The sequence below is a fragment of the Equus caballus genome, chromosome 4, assembly GCF_041296265.1.
Source record: "Equus caballus isolate H_3958 breed thoroughbred chromosome 4, TB-T2T, whole genome shotgun sequence".
NCBI classification, from domain to species: domain Eukaryota; kingdom Metazoa; phylum Chordata; class Mammalia; order Perissodactyla; family Equidae; genus Equus; species Equus caballus.
In genome coordinates this window covers 109957236-109973500 of record NC_091687.1, presented here as the reverse complement: position 1 = coordinate 109973500, position 16265 = coordinate 109957236, and the positions used below count along the sequence as shown (strand labels likewise).

Below are 16265 nucleotides of genomic sequence, written 5' to 3'. Positions count from 1 at the left end.
AGCTGACACTAAGTCCAAGGAGCTACAAATCTATGGTTTGAATAACAACATCCACGCTTGAACGTGGTTCCAGGTCCGTTGAACTACTGGCCACGTAACTTCTTGGAAAACTACCAGTCCAGCTAGAGTGATGTATGAATGGGTGCATAAATTCACTTCCATCTACTACCTGGGTGCAGTCTGCCAGCAAATGAAGTGCCCTAACCAGGTACTTCAGAGACAGTTAGCATTTGAAGAACCCAATCAAGAATCTACACTCCAGGGTGGCTCCATAAGCATTTCAAAATATCATTATCTAAATGTACGTCAGGGAGTTTTAAAAATAGTGTAAGAGGCATTAGAAACACTGTCGCACTGATAAAAAGATGGCGTGCATGCAAATATCCTCCAGCTCCCTCTGACGGTCCGAGGTGAGGCTATTCGCCAGAAGACTGTGGCAGTCCTCTTCATCACGGGGGTCCGGCCTGACAGGGCTGCTCGCAGCACGCACGAAGTGGGCCCTGGACACTCCGCACCGATGCACCACACAGCACGCACGGCTCACCAAATATTTAATGAACCATGAATTTGAAATCAAAGCCGATAGGCATATTCCACGGGAAATATTACTTAACAATTTTGTTTTGCTTTCACGGAATTAGAAAGTTTGGGGTGATCTGGATAAACAGGGTGGATAGATTTCCTGTGGGTGGCACACAATTCAAAAGCATCCCACGGATCTCCAGAAATGCTCTCGTTGTAATAATGTTTCTTCCCATGAAAGTCATTCGCCCCCTCAACTCCCTGCCTCCTTGAATAATCAAAATCGTAAGGCTTAGAATTACACCAAAAACATACATCATTAAGTAACTCAGATTTATTCAGCTGGGGTCCCCCTGACCTTTTGTTGCTGTCTCTCAGAGCACCTCATTGGAATAAAAAACTGCGAGGTCATTAGTGCTGACTGTAAAAGAGGCTTTAAGAAACAGCGTAAAGAACTGCAAAATAGGCCCTAGTCTTATCCTGGCTTTGCAGCCTCCAGACGAAAGTTTGAGCATGAAGAGTAAAGACCCCATGACTGGGCTCAGGGGTTCAATGGGCAGCACTGAATGAGAGCTTAGCACAGCTCTGGGCCTTTCATGGCAGGTCTGACTACAGCATGAGCATGTTTCCAGAATGTTATGAGCTCAAACTTAGGATGCGCTAAACATACCCCCAACTTCAGCAGCTCTGGGAAGAGGGTTTCTTTGGCCCGCCCAGCCACATCCCCACCTCCACCACACTAGCTCCCGAGTGAACATCAGTCAGCATGGGGGACTGTGGAGAGGAAGCTGGGGGGCCCCATGGAGGCTGACAGAGCACCATGGGGGCCATGGAGAGGGCTGTGACCCCAGCGAGGAGGTGGGCTCAGGAGCACCAGGGGCTGCAGGAAAGGGGAGGATGCTAGAAGGGGACAACAGTATGCATTACTGTCCTCACGTGCTTTTCCCTCTGGTCACTGTCAATCAGCCCCTGCCTGACTGAACGGTCCTAAAACAAAGCAAGAGGAGCTGATGCTGGGGAAGCTCGCCGAGACCTTATTAAACATCATTCCTGCTGCCTTCCATGGGGCAAGGCTGCCCGGCCAAGATCTGACCACAATTTCCAAGTACCCTGAAGCTCTAGACTAGTTCAGGTTAAAATTCAGCCCTGCGGTTTCATGCATACTAAACCAGATTAAATCAATACCCTTTAGGCCACTTTCTCAACTCTCCCTGTCATCCCAGCCTGATGACTCCAGGCTGTGCGCCATAAATATCTTCGTAAGTTCACTGCCCCCACCCTACCTCCACCCCGTCTCAGAGGAGTTGAGGAGATAAGGATTTGTATATATGTGGGGAAAGAAGTGGTTCTCAAATGACCCCGGCATATTCCAGCTTTCCACTGAGGTATCAGCCCTTTCACAACAGCCACGAATCACTGAATAATGATATTTATTTCAGATTATCCATATGACTGCTTTGGCAATAGAGGTACGAACGTCTCACAGTTCAGTTGAAACATTTAATGACTTAAAGTCTTATTACTGGAAAATTATAAGCCATACATTCTGTGCTGCACCATTCTACCTCATGTGTATGAAAATGGAAATAATATAAATAGCAGCAACTGAGAAATACAACCAATTCTGTAAACTGGTAACAAAGAGCCTTTCATAAAAATTTGGACAATTCCAACTGTGCCACATGCCTACATATTAGGAGCTTTGCAAAATGGCTAAGCCTTGCATGAAAGTGTGAATTCTCAACAGAACCCTCATTTAGAGTTCTCAAAAAACTCTTAGTAACATCTTAATTTTAGTTTCTAGATAACAAACTTTAGTAAACCTTGAAACAGATGTAGGGCACGATTAAGCAGTTTTTAATCTTATATTAAAGTAAAAATTCTATGGCACTGCATGACATTTGCCCAGAAGCATGAAATGAAGATATGCATTTTGCTTATCAGCATCGGTGGGTGGCCACCGCGAGTGGGGAGTCCAGAGAATCGGTGCGACGCACAGCCTGGTTCACAGCTGGTGCCGAGGGCACATCCCAGCACGTGGATGCTTCAGTCCCCTGGGGAAGATTTTCCTTCGGAGGATGGGTGAACCTTTGCTCAAGGATGGAGACTCCTGGCAGCTCCCGGGTCTCCTCCCTCTGCTCTCCCCTGGCCCTCAATATTCTGATATGTTCAATATGTTTAAGATCCTTTCTTGGAAACAAAACAAATCAATATGGCATTTTGCTGCCAACCAGGCTGAAGACTGCAGGGGTGTTTCCTCTGTACATAGCTCAGTTTCTCCTCAGAACTAACAGCTCCGAGTGAATCAGACCCTCTGCAAATACTTTTAGGGTATTTTTGCTCCCAATCTACCCCGCCCCCTTTTTTAAGGGCGTGTCTGGAAGTGAAAGAGTTAAGTCACAGATTAGAAAAAAGCCATCTTCACCATTTACCTTCCCATTATTAGTAAATGAACACAGATTCCCCAGGGCTTTTGGGCTCCCAACTTCGGAAATCTGAGCATCAGCATATATAACCTTCCAGGGAACGGCACTAAGGAGATTAAGCTGCCACATCAACCGTGATTGATTTAAAATATTTGGGGCTCTGTTATCACACCAACACAATTTCGTGTAAATGCCTTAAAGAAAAATTTCCTTTCAATGGATTTGCTAAAGCAAAAGCTTAACTTGAATTGCAAAGCAATCAGCTTTTATTTCATTAGGAAGATACCAAAAAAGATATTTTAAATCTCCTGGTTATGGGTTTTTTGAGATTAGTCCTAGAGCATGTCTAGGCTCTTAGAGCCAGGAGCCCAGGGCCTTTGCTCTCTGGGGGCCTTTCGGGCTGTAATTGCCCTGACCTCTCTGAACCCAGGGCCAGCCGCTCCTAGGGCTCTTTGCTCACACAACGGTGTGAGCACAGAGGACACGGGCCAGTACCCGTTTCATTCCAGTGACACCCTCATGTGAGGTCAATAAAACCTCAAGGTCGATTCTTCTGAGGCCCAGAAACTGGACTCCTGGGTGCTCTGAGCAGTGGCAGCCACGTCAGAAGAAACAAGGGGCTTCCAGGGCACCACACCGGGGAGGGGCCCTTCCAGCACGTCAGTTAGAAAACGAGCTGCACAGACATGGGGATGGTGGTGGCCTCCGGGAGCTTTCTGGGATGATGGAATGGTATATGTCTTGATGGGGCTACACAACACACACATTTGTCAAACTCATCAAACTGTGTCCTTATAGTCGTGCATTTCATTGTAGACAACTTAGATCTCAATTTAAAAAAATTTAGAAATCAAGTCATAGCACTTTGAGCTCCAGCGACTTCAGTGGACTACGATGGGAAGTAAAGGTGAGCTGTATATTTTACAATACATACAGCCCCAGCAATGCAGAATCCTGGCCTGAGGGATGCATGGCACTGAGGGAAAGGATTTCCTAGGCTTGACAATGTCCAGAGGATCCCTTGATCCCGCCTTGATGCAGCCAGCATGGGGAATTGTCACTGTGACCAGGTGGTCTCAGGAGGTAGGCTGTTTATCAGCCCAGTGCTGGGACATAAGCACCCTGATTCACATCTGGAGTTTTAGAAAGGGAAGCATCCTGGACTCAAACAATGACATTGCCCAATACACCTTCCTTAACCTGTGTAAACCCAGCAGACTACTAACCCTCAGCGTGCCTCACTGTGAAATGTCAACAGTAGTATTCATCTCAGAACGTTGTATGAGGGCGCTATGGACTGAATGTTTGTGTCCCTGCAAAATTCATGTTGAAGCCTAAATCCCCAAGGTGATGGTGTTGGGTGGGGTCTTTGGGAGGTGATGACATCATGAGGGTGGGGCCTCCACGATGGGATTAGTGCCCTTGTGAGGGGATGAAGAGAGAGAGCTCACTCTCTCTCTCTGCCCGTGCGGCCAGGAAGAGAGCTCTCACCAGACACCGGACCTGCCGGTGCCTTGATCTTGGACTTTCCAGCTTCCAGAGTATCGAGAAATAAGTGTTTGTTGTTGAAGCTGCCCCATCTTCGGTGTTCTCTTATGGTAGCCACAGCTGACTACGACAGAGTTCAATGAGGTGTTTGACAATCAAGTGGTGGGCACAGTGCCTGGCCCCTAATAGCAGTCGATACATGATTATGATTGTTATGACAAAGGCCTCATTAATGTGGAGACGGATTATAAATGTTTAAGAAGACAGCTTCCCACTCAGATTTCTAGTTATTGAGTAATGCATCCCACTGGAGGCCTCTGGTGCCGAAGGAGAACCAGTGGTAGGAAATGTCCAGCAAGGTGCAGGTACTCGGGACCACCAGCCACTCCATGGGCTTCTGTTGGAAGCTTTGCCCTCTGGCTTTCCCTGCCCCAGGCCAAACAAGGCACTTTACCTCCAGGAGTGGGAGTAGAGAAACCTGAGCACTTGCAGCCCCACATGTGCCCAGAAGTCACCTTCTGGTACAATAGACCTCCCAGTACAACGCCACCTGCCCTTCAAGGGGCAGCCTGGGTTCGGGAAGCTCTGAACACCTGGTCACCAGGTGCGTGCTCAACAGTTCAGGCTCCTGCTGACAGCCTGAAGCTCCACTGGTATCTTTTTAATTTAGCGGAACCTCAGAAACAGGAGTTTAATTTAATAAAGTCAAAGGAAAAGACACAACAGACAACCCCAATCTAGCAGCAGCAGGAGCCCACAGCGAGCACAGAAGCCCCTGCTCCTTGCCTCCGGCGCCCTCACCTTCGTACAGCCAGTCACTAAGGCCATTGTAAATCACGCCTTCCTTCCCAGTGGAGACCACGCGGATGGCCTGCTTCCCGACGTGTGCGCAGTAGTAGATATTGTTTTCGAAGATAAATATCTAATTTGGGAAGAGAAAAAACATAGCGTTAACCAAGGAAGTGGTTATAAATAGGGTGTTCTCAAAAAATCTGAAAGGAGCAATGGGGTTTGCATTTTCCTGCTGTTTATTTGACAGAACAAGGGCAGTCTCAGGATGGTTGGGGTTCACCCGGCTCCAGTACAATCTACGTTTGAGGTTCATCAGAGACTCAGGCTTCACAGAGCGCAGCCAGTGAGATTGTTTACCACGACTGGACGATGTGTCTGATCCTGTTGGGTGCTGTAACACCAGATGGCATGAGTATTTTAGCAATTGTATTTTTCCTAGCAATTCAGACTGGAGGGCTGGGAAACTGAAATCTGGGATTTATTCACTCAATATTCATCAAAAATTATTTTGCGGGCATCTACTCTCCCAATCATAGGGGAGCACAGTGATAAATGAAGTGGGACGTATAATATATAATGTGCTTTCATCCTACTTACAGTCTGGTAAAACAGAGAAACTTTAACAGGAAAACGTTCCGATGGGGATAGGTGGGAGCTCTGGGAACCTAGGTGAGCATTCTCTGACTTAGGCCAAAGGACAGGCAAGGATTCCCTGAGACAGTGATGGAAAATTTTTTTCTTATTGTGCTGAAATATACACGACCTCAAATTTACCATCTTAACCATTTTTAAGCGTAAAATTCTATGGCATTAAATACATTCACTGTTGTGCAACCATGACCGCCATCCATCTTCAGAACTTTTCATCTTCCTAAACGGAAACTCTGCCCTCATTAAACAATAACCCCCCATTCCTCCACCCCTATCCCCTGGCCCCCCCATCCTACTTTCTGTGTCTATGGATTTGACTCCTCTAGGGACCTCATATGAGTGGAATCATACAGCATTTGTCCTTTTCCGTCTGGCTAATTTCACTTGGCAAAACGTCCTCAGGGTTCATCCATGTTGTGGAGTGTGTCAGGATTTTGAGAAAGCGAAGTTTAGGCTGAGATCTGAATGAGGAGTGGGACGAAGCAAGGGGCTGAGAAGCTAGATTACACAGAAGGAACAGCCTGAGAGAAAACCAGAGGCATGCACGGCAAGGGGTGATGGAGCACCTGCACAAAGGCCCCCGGGAGCTGTCCTGTCGGGGACAAGAAGGAGGGGCAGCAGGCCCAGCTCCCAGAGGGTCTGTCCGCCATGTTACAGAATCGCATGTAGTGGAAAGCCCTGGACAGAGGCGGGAGAAGTGGAGCAACACAGCGAGATGTGAGTCTTCTGAAGATGAGCCCGGGGCAGTGTGGTGATGAGAAGTGAGCAAGACCGTGGACGGCGGGCCAGGCAGGAGTTGGCTCCAGTCGTCTGAAGGACTGCTGGCGATGGGGACAGGCAGAGCAAGACCAGCCAGGAGACAGCTGGAAGGACCCACAGACCATGGGGAGTGGACAGAGGTCTGGAGAAGTAGTGGGATGACGCAAAGTCGTTCTTGAGCTGTTCTCTGGGGCGGCTGGGGGATGGGGACCCATTTGGAGAGTTGGGGTGCGCAGGAAGATATTACAGTTCTGACCTTGGGTCAACCAATTCTGTGAGGCGGGGGAGGAGGAAGTCTAGGTCAGTGCTCTCGAATTCTGGTGCAGATTAGAATGATCGGGGGAGCCTTTACAAATCCTGCTGCTAGGTCCAGCAGCCCAGCCCAATGATCAGGCTCGAGGGGAGGCATCCTGGCATCAGCATTTTTAAGAAACACCCAGGTGATTCCAATGGGCAACCAAATTTATGACCCAGTGGCCCAGGAAAAACCTAATGTCTCCTGAAGCTCTTGAAGTATAAATTAGCCTACAAAATACTTGTGTTCTCGAGGCGATGATCAATTCTGCCCTGTGTTTTCTGTATCCAAATTCTGTGCCTGACACCCCCACAGGTACCTCAGAACACGATGCTGGTCGTACTGTGCAGATACCCAATGTCTCTGGAATCTGAGCTACGTGGACCAAGAACAGGACTCAAATCAGCTTTTTGGTTTTTTAAGAAATTCTAGAAAAAATAATGTCAGTGTCACTTAAGAGACCATTGAGAGAGGGTATTTTGTGCAATCTAGGAAATAGTGTAAATATTGACATTTTAAACTGGAAATGCAAAAAGGGCAGTTTCCAAAGATCGTTCTCATGGAAGGATGGGCCTGAAAGCACTGTCTGTCAAGTAGGAGCTTTCTGCTCAGGCCTCCTGACTCTTCCAGTGTGCAGTTCAACCAGAAATGAGCTGGAAAACTTCCAGACGCGAGTACACATCCTAATTTAATCTCAGTAGCCGTTCTTACGAGTTTGTCTAAGGGCGAGATGTATTACTAAATTTTAACTTCTTTTATGTGTTCTAAGCCTACAATAAATTGTTGAATCAAATCTGACTGTAGCCAATTAATATTCTAAGTAGAATTTGCCATGATAGATATCCAATCCCTTTTCACCTTGGCTTTATTTTTAATGGGAGGAAAAGGAAAAGAAACAAGTTATAAGGAAGAGTGCATTTGGGTTTGGAGAGATTCTACATTTTCCTTTTGACATCCAGGGCAAGATATCTGAGTAGAAGATGACGGAAGGTATGGAGTTCTGTCTGTGGTTACGTGATGCTAAGCACTGAAGGGCAGGAAATCCCGGGTGCTGGGCCTGGGCGGGATCAGACACTGGGCCGAGCGGCTGAGTGCTTCGCTCTCCATCGCTGCTGTGCACACAGTGGCACCACGCAGGCTCGGCATCTCAGTTTCTGCTTCCTGTGGCAGGCTTCCCCTGCCCAGGTGTGCGGAGACCTCTCCATCAGTCTGTGCGCCGCACGGACCCCTCACCCACCCGCAACACGGGAAGACAGCCGCTCCTCTCCTGCCGTGAACTTCCTGCACCTCCACTCAGCTTAATCTGCAGGAACGGGTGTCCCTGCTTCCCGCCATGCCCTTCCCAATTCATCTCACGCAGCGCAGTCCAGGTTGGTCTTTCCTAAAACACCCGCTTTGTCAGGTCACTCTGTCACTGAAAACCTGAACTGGCTTTCTGTTAACCCTGGAACAGAGTTTAAGCGTCTGGTCTGGGGTTCAAGGCCCTCCATGACCCAGGTCCTCCTATGTCTCCGGCTCTCCCACTCCTGCAGGAGTAACTGAGGGCCAAACACACAGGGACGTGAGGATGTGCGGGCAGACACCATCCCTGAGGAGTTCACATTTACAAATGAGCGCGTGGATTCTACACATCTCAGTCTGCTCCCAGCCACATGAGGGAGTCTACACCACGTCCCGGGATGGCACAGTGGGCGTGTCGCAACACCTGGGCCAGCTGCTGGACTTCTACGTGCCTCTGTTTCTTCAACTGTCAATAGAGATAACAACAGAATGTAATCTTAGGGTGGATAGGAAGACGAGTGAGGTGACAAATTCAGAGCTCTCAGAACAGCGCCTGGTACAAGGAAGGGCTCAGTGATGTGCCTGCCACTGTTGCTGTTCCCATCATCATGATAAAGACTCATTCTCAATGGAGGGATCAGGAGAGGCTTCATGGGGGAGGTGATGTCTGAGCTAGACCATAAAGGAGAAATGCTTTCAGTTTTGATCAAGCCCACTTTACTTTTTTCTTTTGCAGTTTGTGCTTTTGGAGTCATAGCTAAGAATCCATCGCCAAATCCAAAGTCACGAGCATTTACCCCTATGTTTCCTTCTAAGATCTTTATAGTTTTATATTTAGGCCTTTGGTCTATTTTGAGTTAATTTTTGTAAATGCTGGCCAGGTACTTTTCAAATGCTTCGCAAACTTTAACTCAATCTTTAAAATGATGCTGTGCGACAGGCTAGTTTTCTTGTTTTGCAGACGAAGAAACGAGCATAGAGAGGTTAAGTGCTGTCGAGATAAATAATCCACAAGCAATCTATAAATCAAAACTGGGGTGAGTTTATTATGAGCCAGATATGAGGACCATATAGCCCAGGGTCTTCCTTCCCCGATGAAGGAAGGGTACCAAAGAAGTGGGGTGTATGGAGTGGTTATATACTGTCTTGGAACAAAGAGCATGTATCACATATGATAGGAATGTCCCTTTTACAACAGTCACGAGACTGCCTTGTTGGCACAGCGATTCACACAGCAGGTAGTAGGTCTGCTGTCTCAATGGACACAGCAGGGGGCAGGTCTGTTGTCTCCAGCTGGGTGGTCACAGGTGAGCTGGGTGGTCACAGGTGAGCACAGCAATCAGTTCCTAGTCTAGGGAGAGAGGCTTAGCCTACAGGAAATGCCAATGTGGGGGAAGTTGCACCTTTATCTTAAGGGCATTTGTTCTTGTCTTTGGGACATAGCAAACGCTTAAAGCAGATATACAAGGCATGCTCAAAGGCCAGCCCCTTTTGGAAAAATGAGGTCAGGCCGAATTAGGTTTACACCAAATGGCTTCCTCATATGCTCCAATATGTCCACTTGCTTGCCATTTATTTATCAGTAACTTGCCCAAAGCTAGCTGGTCAGTGGGGAGCTGGGGTTCAAACCAGGTGGCCAGGGGCAGTGAAGTACCTTGCCCAAGTCCCCCAGGTCACGAAGGAAGAGCCAGGATTGGAACTCAGGCAGTCTGTGCTCTCACCTATTGTGGCACCTTGCCTCTTGACACTGATTTGTTAAATAAACAAAAGGTGTGATTTTTAACCAGAAATATTATCAGAAACCATGGATACCTTTTTGAGTCTCAGTGACTCCTCTCACATTCCCTATGGCCACCTCCTTTTCCTTGGAAGGAATTTTATGCCAGAAATTCACACAGAACACGGGTGGGCATTGCAGATGTCACAATGTCATTTGTCATCAGGTCCCTTCCAGTAGATACAGCAGTCGCAGCAGCCACCCCCACTTTTCCCTCTCACCTGGGTTTATTCAGGGAGTCCTGGGTCCAGCACTGCTTCACCCTCCGGACTACCGGCTTGAGACCCTTCTAGCTCCAAAATCCTATCAGCTACGGATCCCGCTCATAGGATCAGCTCTGGGAATCTTTTCTGGTCAGGGACTGCCCACCTTTATCTCTGGATGGCCGATCCCGCTGAGGGCGCGCAGGCCATGGCTGCACCTGCACAAATTCTGCACCTTGACCACTGCCTGGGGCCGAGGCCACAGTGTTTAGTCAGTGGGAAGGCTGCTGAAGAACAAAGCCCCCACGGCCGCTGCAGCCAGGCGCCCTGTGACCCCAGGCGCTGAGTTGCCCGCTCTGCACCTGCCCGTGGTGCTTTCTTCCGGAAAGCTTTTAAATGTTTGTGCTATGCTCCCCTCAAAATAATCAGGTGCACAGAAAGCACAGGAAAATAATCAGGAAGTGTGTTTGTAGTCTTCATACGGTAGTTTCCAAGCATCGCAAGTACGCGCTGGGGACGCAGGGTCTTCAAGTAACGTGGAAGGATGGTCTCCACTTCCTCCATGCCACGTGATCCCTGACGCCTCCTTCTGGGAGCTTCTGGCCTTGAGAAAGGCCCAAATGTTTCCCTCCTCTCTTCGCCCTACTTGAAACGCTCGGTTTTCCCTGGTGCCCACACAAATCTTACTCAGCCTTCAAGGCTCTGCTGGGCTCCTGTCCTTCTAGAAGGAGGCCCAGTGACCTCTCTCTCTGCCACATGCCTCCAGCACTCATTCTGCACTCTCTCCTCACCAACAGCCTCAGTTGCTGCCATTGAGAGGCTTCTGTAAGGAGGAGCAAAAGCTCCAGGGAGAGAAGAGAAGGGAGGCTGGAAGTGGGGCAGGATGCCGCCTGCTCCTCAGTCCCCCCCGGGCCAGAGGCAGGGGCTCCAAAGGAAAGCTGGAGAGACTTCACTCAAAGCAAATAAGGTCCTTCAGAAGTGACAAAAGCAGCACAGACCTGGGGAGAGTCCTTTTCCCATTTTCTGACCAGAACTTGGCCGTGGCAACTGATAGCGACAGTGACAGAGACGCGGCAGCACCTGCTGGGCCCCGAGGAGGCAGGGAAGCCACGCCCAGAGGGACCAGCCCCACGAGGGGCCCTGTCCAGTGCCTGGTGGGGGCCGGCCAGGAGAAGACTTGTCCCTCCGTAAAGATCTGCTACCCTCTGAAGACCTCACTCGAAAAGGCCGCGAAGAAAGGGGTGTGAGTCAGTACATGTGTGCAAACTAGCGAGGGCCAGTGCCAGCGGCGAGTCCCCCAGCAGAATTCCAATTTCCCTCCTTGTGCACGTGACCTCACCCGACGTAGGGGCATCTGGGTTACAGCTGCTTGGTGCCCCCTGTCTCTCCTCTGGGCTCATTTTGTCTCAGCCTCTGTCTAGACTCAGCTTTGAGGGGAGCTGGGCCTGGGGCATAGTTCCTGTTTTCTGGCCTTTCTCTCCTCCACTCCTGTGGCCACGTTACCTCTGTGTATAATGAGACACATTAATTTTTTAATCAAAGAAATCTGAATTAATTTCAGGAGAACTTGAGGGATGGAAGGTTTCCTGGCATCCTGGCCTGTGCAGCTCACTTTGGAGCCCCAATTCCCAGTGGAGCATCGTTGTTCCAGAAAGGCTGTGGTGTGACCCCGATGACACCGACAACACCGAAATGGATAAGATCTATGTGTGACAAGCCCACACACGCCACCAATGTAGCCTTTGTACTTTAGTAGAGGAGAACGAGAGAGACTTAAGTGATGGGAGAAGGCTGTCAATCCCTAATCCACAACCAAAAAGGGAAACTTTTGGAAAGTAGAATTTCTGAAAGATAAAAGGGAGGAAATCTAATAAGTCCAGAGATGCTAGAAAACATAGGAAGAGGGACTTTAAAGGAGTGGGGGATGAAGAATTTTCTGGATATGGCTAAAAGGTAGAGAGATAGGAAGTCTTTACGCAGAGGAAGCCTAAAGCCAGGAGTCGACTTTAAAGGGGCCTGAGGGTGCAGCCTGCAGGGCGTCGACAGTATCAAGTTGGTAAATGAAGGTCCCCTGGGTTCATGTGGCAGCAGCACCCACACTGAAGTTCCTCATATGTGACAGGCTGCAGGGTGCCACTGGGAGGGGCTACTGAGTCCAAACTTGTCTCATAATTAAAGTCCTTACAGCAGCCTGTCTGTCACAGTCCCATTCCACCTACATCACATTAACAAGCGCTCCAATGAAAAGGTAGAAAATCGTCTGAGTGCATTATTCCTTCTTGTCTGAAAATTGTATTAAAATTAACGTAGGCGTCAATATACCTTTTGGCTAAAGTTGGTTCATATACTCCTTGCTATAGTAAATTTTGTGAAAGCTAAATTGGAATTCTCTGGAGGAATGTGAACTTCCAGTTAAACAGATTTTCTGGGTGAATTTCCTAATTAAGGGAAAGATCTTTTTGATTTCAGTCTTTATTGGGGAAATATTTCCATATTTTTCTACTTTCCTGATTTATTAAGTAGAATGAGATAAACAACGTTTAATTATTGTTGACTAAGGACTTTGTACTGCTTAAGATCATCAATATACATATACATTTTCATTGCCCAGAACTATTGATGTCGTTGTAGAAAGGGGTGGGGTCAAATCTATATTCATCCCTGAAGCAGTTTTCCTTGTTGTTGTATGTGTTATTTCTACCCTTTTCCATGTAAGTCGTGTAGAGAAAAACTATCCCAATATTTAGTATATGAGTTAGTTGGCTGTTGACTAATTGAGGCTTTATTTGACTTTTCTGGGAATCTGAAAATTGAATACAACTTCAGGTAACTCACTTACTGGGTAGAAATCAATATCTGTGTGTCTGTGTGTGTGTGTACTGAGTGTTAATTTATATCCTCACTATTTCTAAAACTGATTCCAAGTAGATGACAACAAAAGCACAAATCCACATGTCAGAGGGCGGTTACAATAAAGCTCAAAGTTACACGCATAGCTGAAAAGGGAGCCGGTTATCTCAGAACTAGGGACAAGATCATTACTATAATTGGGCACAACTTAGCTTTTAGTTCTGGAAACTCAAGGCCCAGAGGGACCATACTGAATAGCTCAATGCTTGACAAAGGGAGAGTAACACACTCGGGGTGGAAAGGTAAAGTAGGAAGAACACTGGCCTGGAAGTTGAAACCTAAATTCTAGTTGAGACCACTAGCTGCCCAGCTTGAGCAAGTTACTTAACCTTGTTGAATCTCACGTCCTTCACTAGGAAATAAGGGGTTCGACTGGATGGTCCGAAAGTTCCCTCCATCTTTAACACTGTTGAATCCAAGTCTCATGAATGTTTAATCAGGAAAAGACAGTAAACTAAGTAGTGATGCTGTTACGACACTTGTATTCAAAAGGAGAAGTATTTCTCATGAGGAGGAAATTCAACCTTCATAGTGAACCTGGCAGGTTACTAGGAAGGGGGAAAATAGATTCCTGATATATCAATAAAAACCTCAACTGTCATATTACCACAGGTTTCTTTAACTGACATAGTATATATATTTGCTAATTGCTTTTCCCCTTGCTTTCTGCTTCTTCTCTTGAGTTATCCCATCTCCTGACCAAGAGTGATTTTACTAACACTTCCATAATAAATAAGGAGGAAAGCTCCTGTTAGATATGACAGGAACTTTAATTTACAGGGTGAATGGGATTCCCAAAGCAAACTGGGCAATCTTTGCTGTAGGCCACTCTAATCCCACAGGAAATGCTACACAACTGAACTCACATCACTGGAGTGCTGCACACAAATAAAACAAGTCACCGGAACATGGGAATCCTGTCACTAAATCTTGCAACCTGGTCAACATAACTTTTAGGAAACTCTGGCAAAGAAGCAAAATGCTGATCAGAGAGGTCATTATGTCCTTGGGAGGTGGGCACTGACCAGGCTTGTGTCTCTGTATGGCTTTAATTTCCAGGTGCACTATAAATGTCACCTCCAGCCCTTTGAATGGTTTCATCAACAGGTCACATAATAGCAAGGTGGAATTACCAACTGTGGTTAATGGATTGAGAAAAACCCTTCTGTATTCAGAACCTAATGGCTGGTCCCCTCTGCATTAAATCTGACCTTCAGCTAACTTTCTGTTCCTATTGCCAGGACGCCTGGTGAGGGTAGAATATCGCCTTTAATGGCGGGCAACGCTAGTGATGACACGTTGCATCTGGATGAGGAGAACTGCGAATACTGGGTGGAAAGTGCACTGTGGCTCCCCTGGGTGCATGACTCCTGTCACTGGTCTTCCTTCTGGGGCCCTGGAAGCCACACCCATGGCTCCAGAGGGGCATAAGGCAGGGAGGATTCCACACCCACCCATGGGGTGTTTACTGAGCTGTCACCTGGCAGTGGGGACCGGCCAGGTGATGGCTGCCGTATGTTGCCAAGTGGACTGCTGTGTGGAATCCCGCAGGAGAGACGCCGCCCTGCTGGCAAACTGTCCCTGTCCTGTATCCTTCTGAGCCGAGCTGATGCTGTGCGGCCTCTCGAGGACTTGCGAGTCAGAATGTTTGCTGGACGGATACAAGATGCCCGTGGGTGTTTCAGAGCAGCCGTCAGGCTCCTAGCACAGCCCACATTCCCTGAGTTCAAGTCAGGAGAAACTGGATGATGGTGGGAATTCCAAGCCTCTACGTGAGTAAAGTCACTGTGTAGTTACCGTGGGGTAATTACAAGGAGGGAGCTACACCAACACCAAAACGAGGGTGGAACAGTGCCGGGGTTTTGGAAAAGCAGACTGGCTGGCTTGAGATCACAGAGTCGGTATGGCTGACTATGAGGTGGACAACAGCACGGCAAAAGCCACCAAGTTGACCACATGGATTCACTGTTACTGTAGAATACACAGAGAAAAGAATGCCATAACCCTACAAACCACACACATACACAAAACATGACTATAAAATAAACTCTGTTGTATTTTATTCCCTTCAGTTGTGTGTGTGTGTGCATGTGTGTATGCATGTGTTGGTGAGTGGGGTGTAAAACCTAGTTTTTAATAAAATGAAGGTCCTATAACATATGCAGTTTTGCATACCGTTTTAAAATTTATAGCAGGATTGCTTTTCCATGTCACTAAGCAGTCTCTGAGACATGCCCCCTGGGAGATACACCGTAGCTTATTTAATTATCCCCTTTTGTTTGACATCTTTCTTTCTGGTTTTTATTACAATAAAAATGCTATTGTGCGCATCTTTGTACAAAAATCTTTGCCTGTGTCTCCGATATTTCCCTATGATAAATTCCAAGGAGAGGAAGTCATGACTCATGTTCATCGTGCAATTAAAAAAGATGGGTGAAGGACAGGAACGGGTAGATCAAAGAACCACACAAAGTACTGAAAAATACGGAAGTGTTTGTACTCACTAATAACACAACAAAATCTTATTACAGTGGGAACCTTTCGTTTATCAACTTATCAAAGACTCAACGACAAGGACCCCCTCTTGCTAAGAATGCAGTGCACCCTCCCGGGGGCAGAGACTGACAGGACCCTTACAAAAAGCAGTCAGCAAACCTTATGAAAAGAGACATTTCCTGTGTAGATTATGGGAGAAAGACTGCTGGAAGTAAAGTATAATTGACCTTTTCAAGTCATAGCTACAGAAACTGGTGACAGCGGAAAGTGTTACCTCTGAACTAAAGGGCAAGCACATGCATATAGAGCCAGGTGTTTATATGTCCTTTCCCTTGTAAACGCCCTGAAGTTGTGGGAATCATTCTTGGATCACTCAATGCTCGATTTCAGGAACTGACTACTCAGTGTGTAGATTATCTAAATCCTTACTTCCCTGTTTTGATCTCCTGTTCGTTGTATTTTGGCCATTCCACTGCTCCCATTATTCTAGTTTGTAACAATATCCGGAAAATAGATTGATGGAGGGGATGGCAAAACTGTGGATCAACAAGAGGCTTTAAGACTCTTGCTGATTCTTATCCAATTCGATAGCATCATCATCAACCCCACAAACACCCATCTGGGCATTTTTGATGTGCCCGGTGGGGCGCAAAGCACTTGCTATG

The 16265-nt window shown here is 47.3% G+C and overlaps 1 protein-coding gene across 6 annotated transcripts in view; it reads right to left on the bottom strand.

Annotated features, from left to right (window-relative positions):
* DPP6 (dipeptidyl peptidase like 6) overlaps positions 1 to 16265 on the bottom strand; it is a 986698-nt gene that overhangs the window by 137783 nt on the left and 832650 nt on the right. For all 6 annotated transcript variants that reach the window (XM_070265304.1, XM_070265306.1, XM_070265308.1 and 3 more), the window contains one exon: positions 5238 to 5358. In XM_070265304.1, the coding sequence (XP_070121405.1) occupies positions 5238 to 5358 (121 nt within the window). The remainder of the gene's footprint in view (positions 1 to 5237; positions 5359 to 16265) is intronic.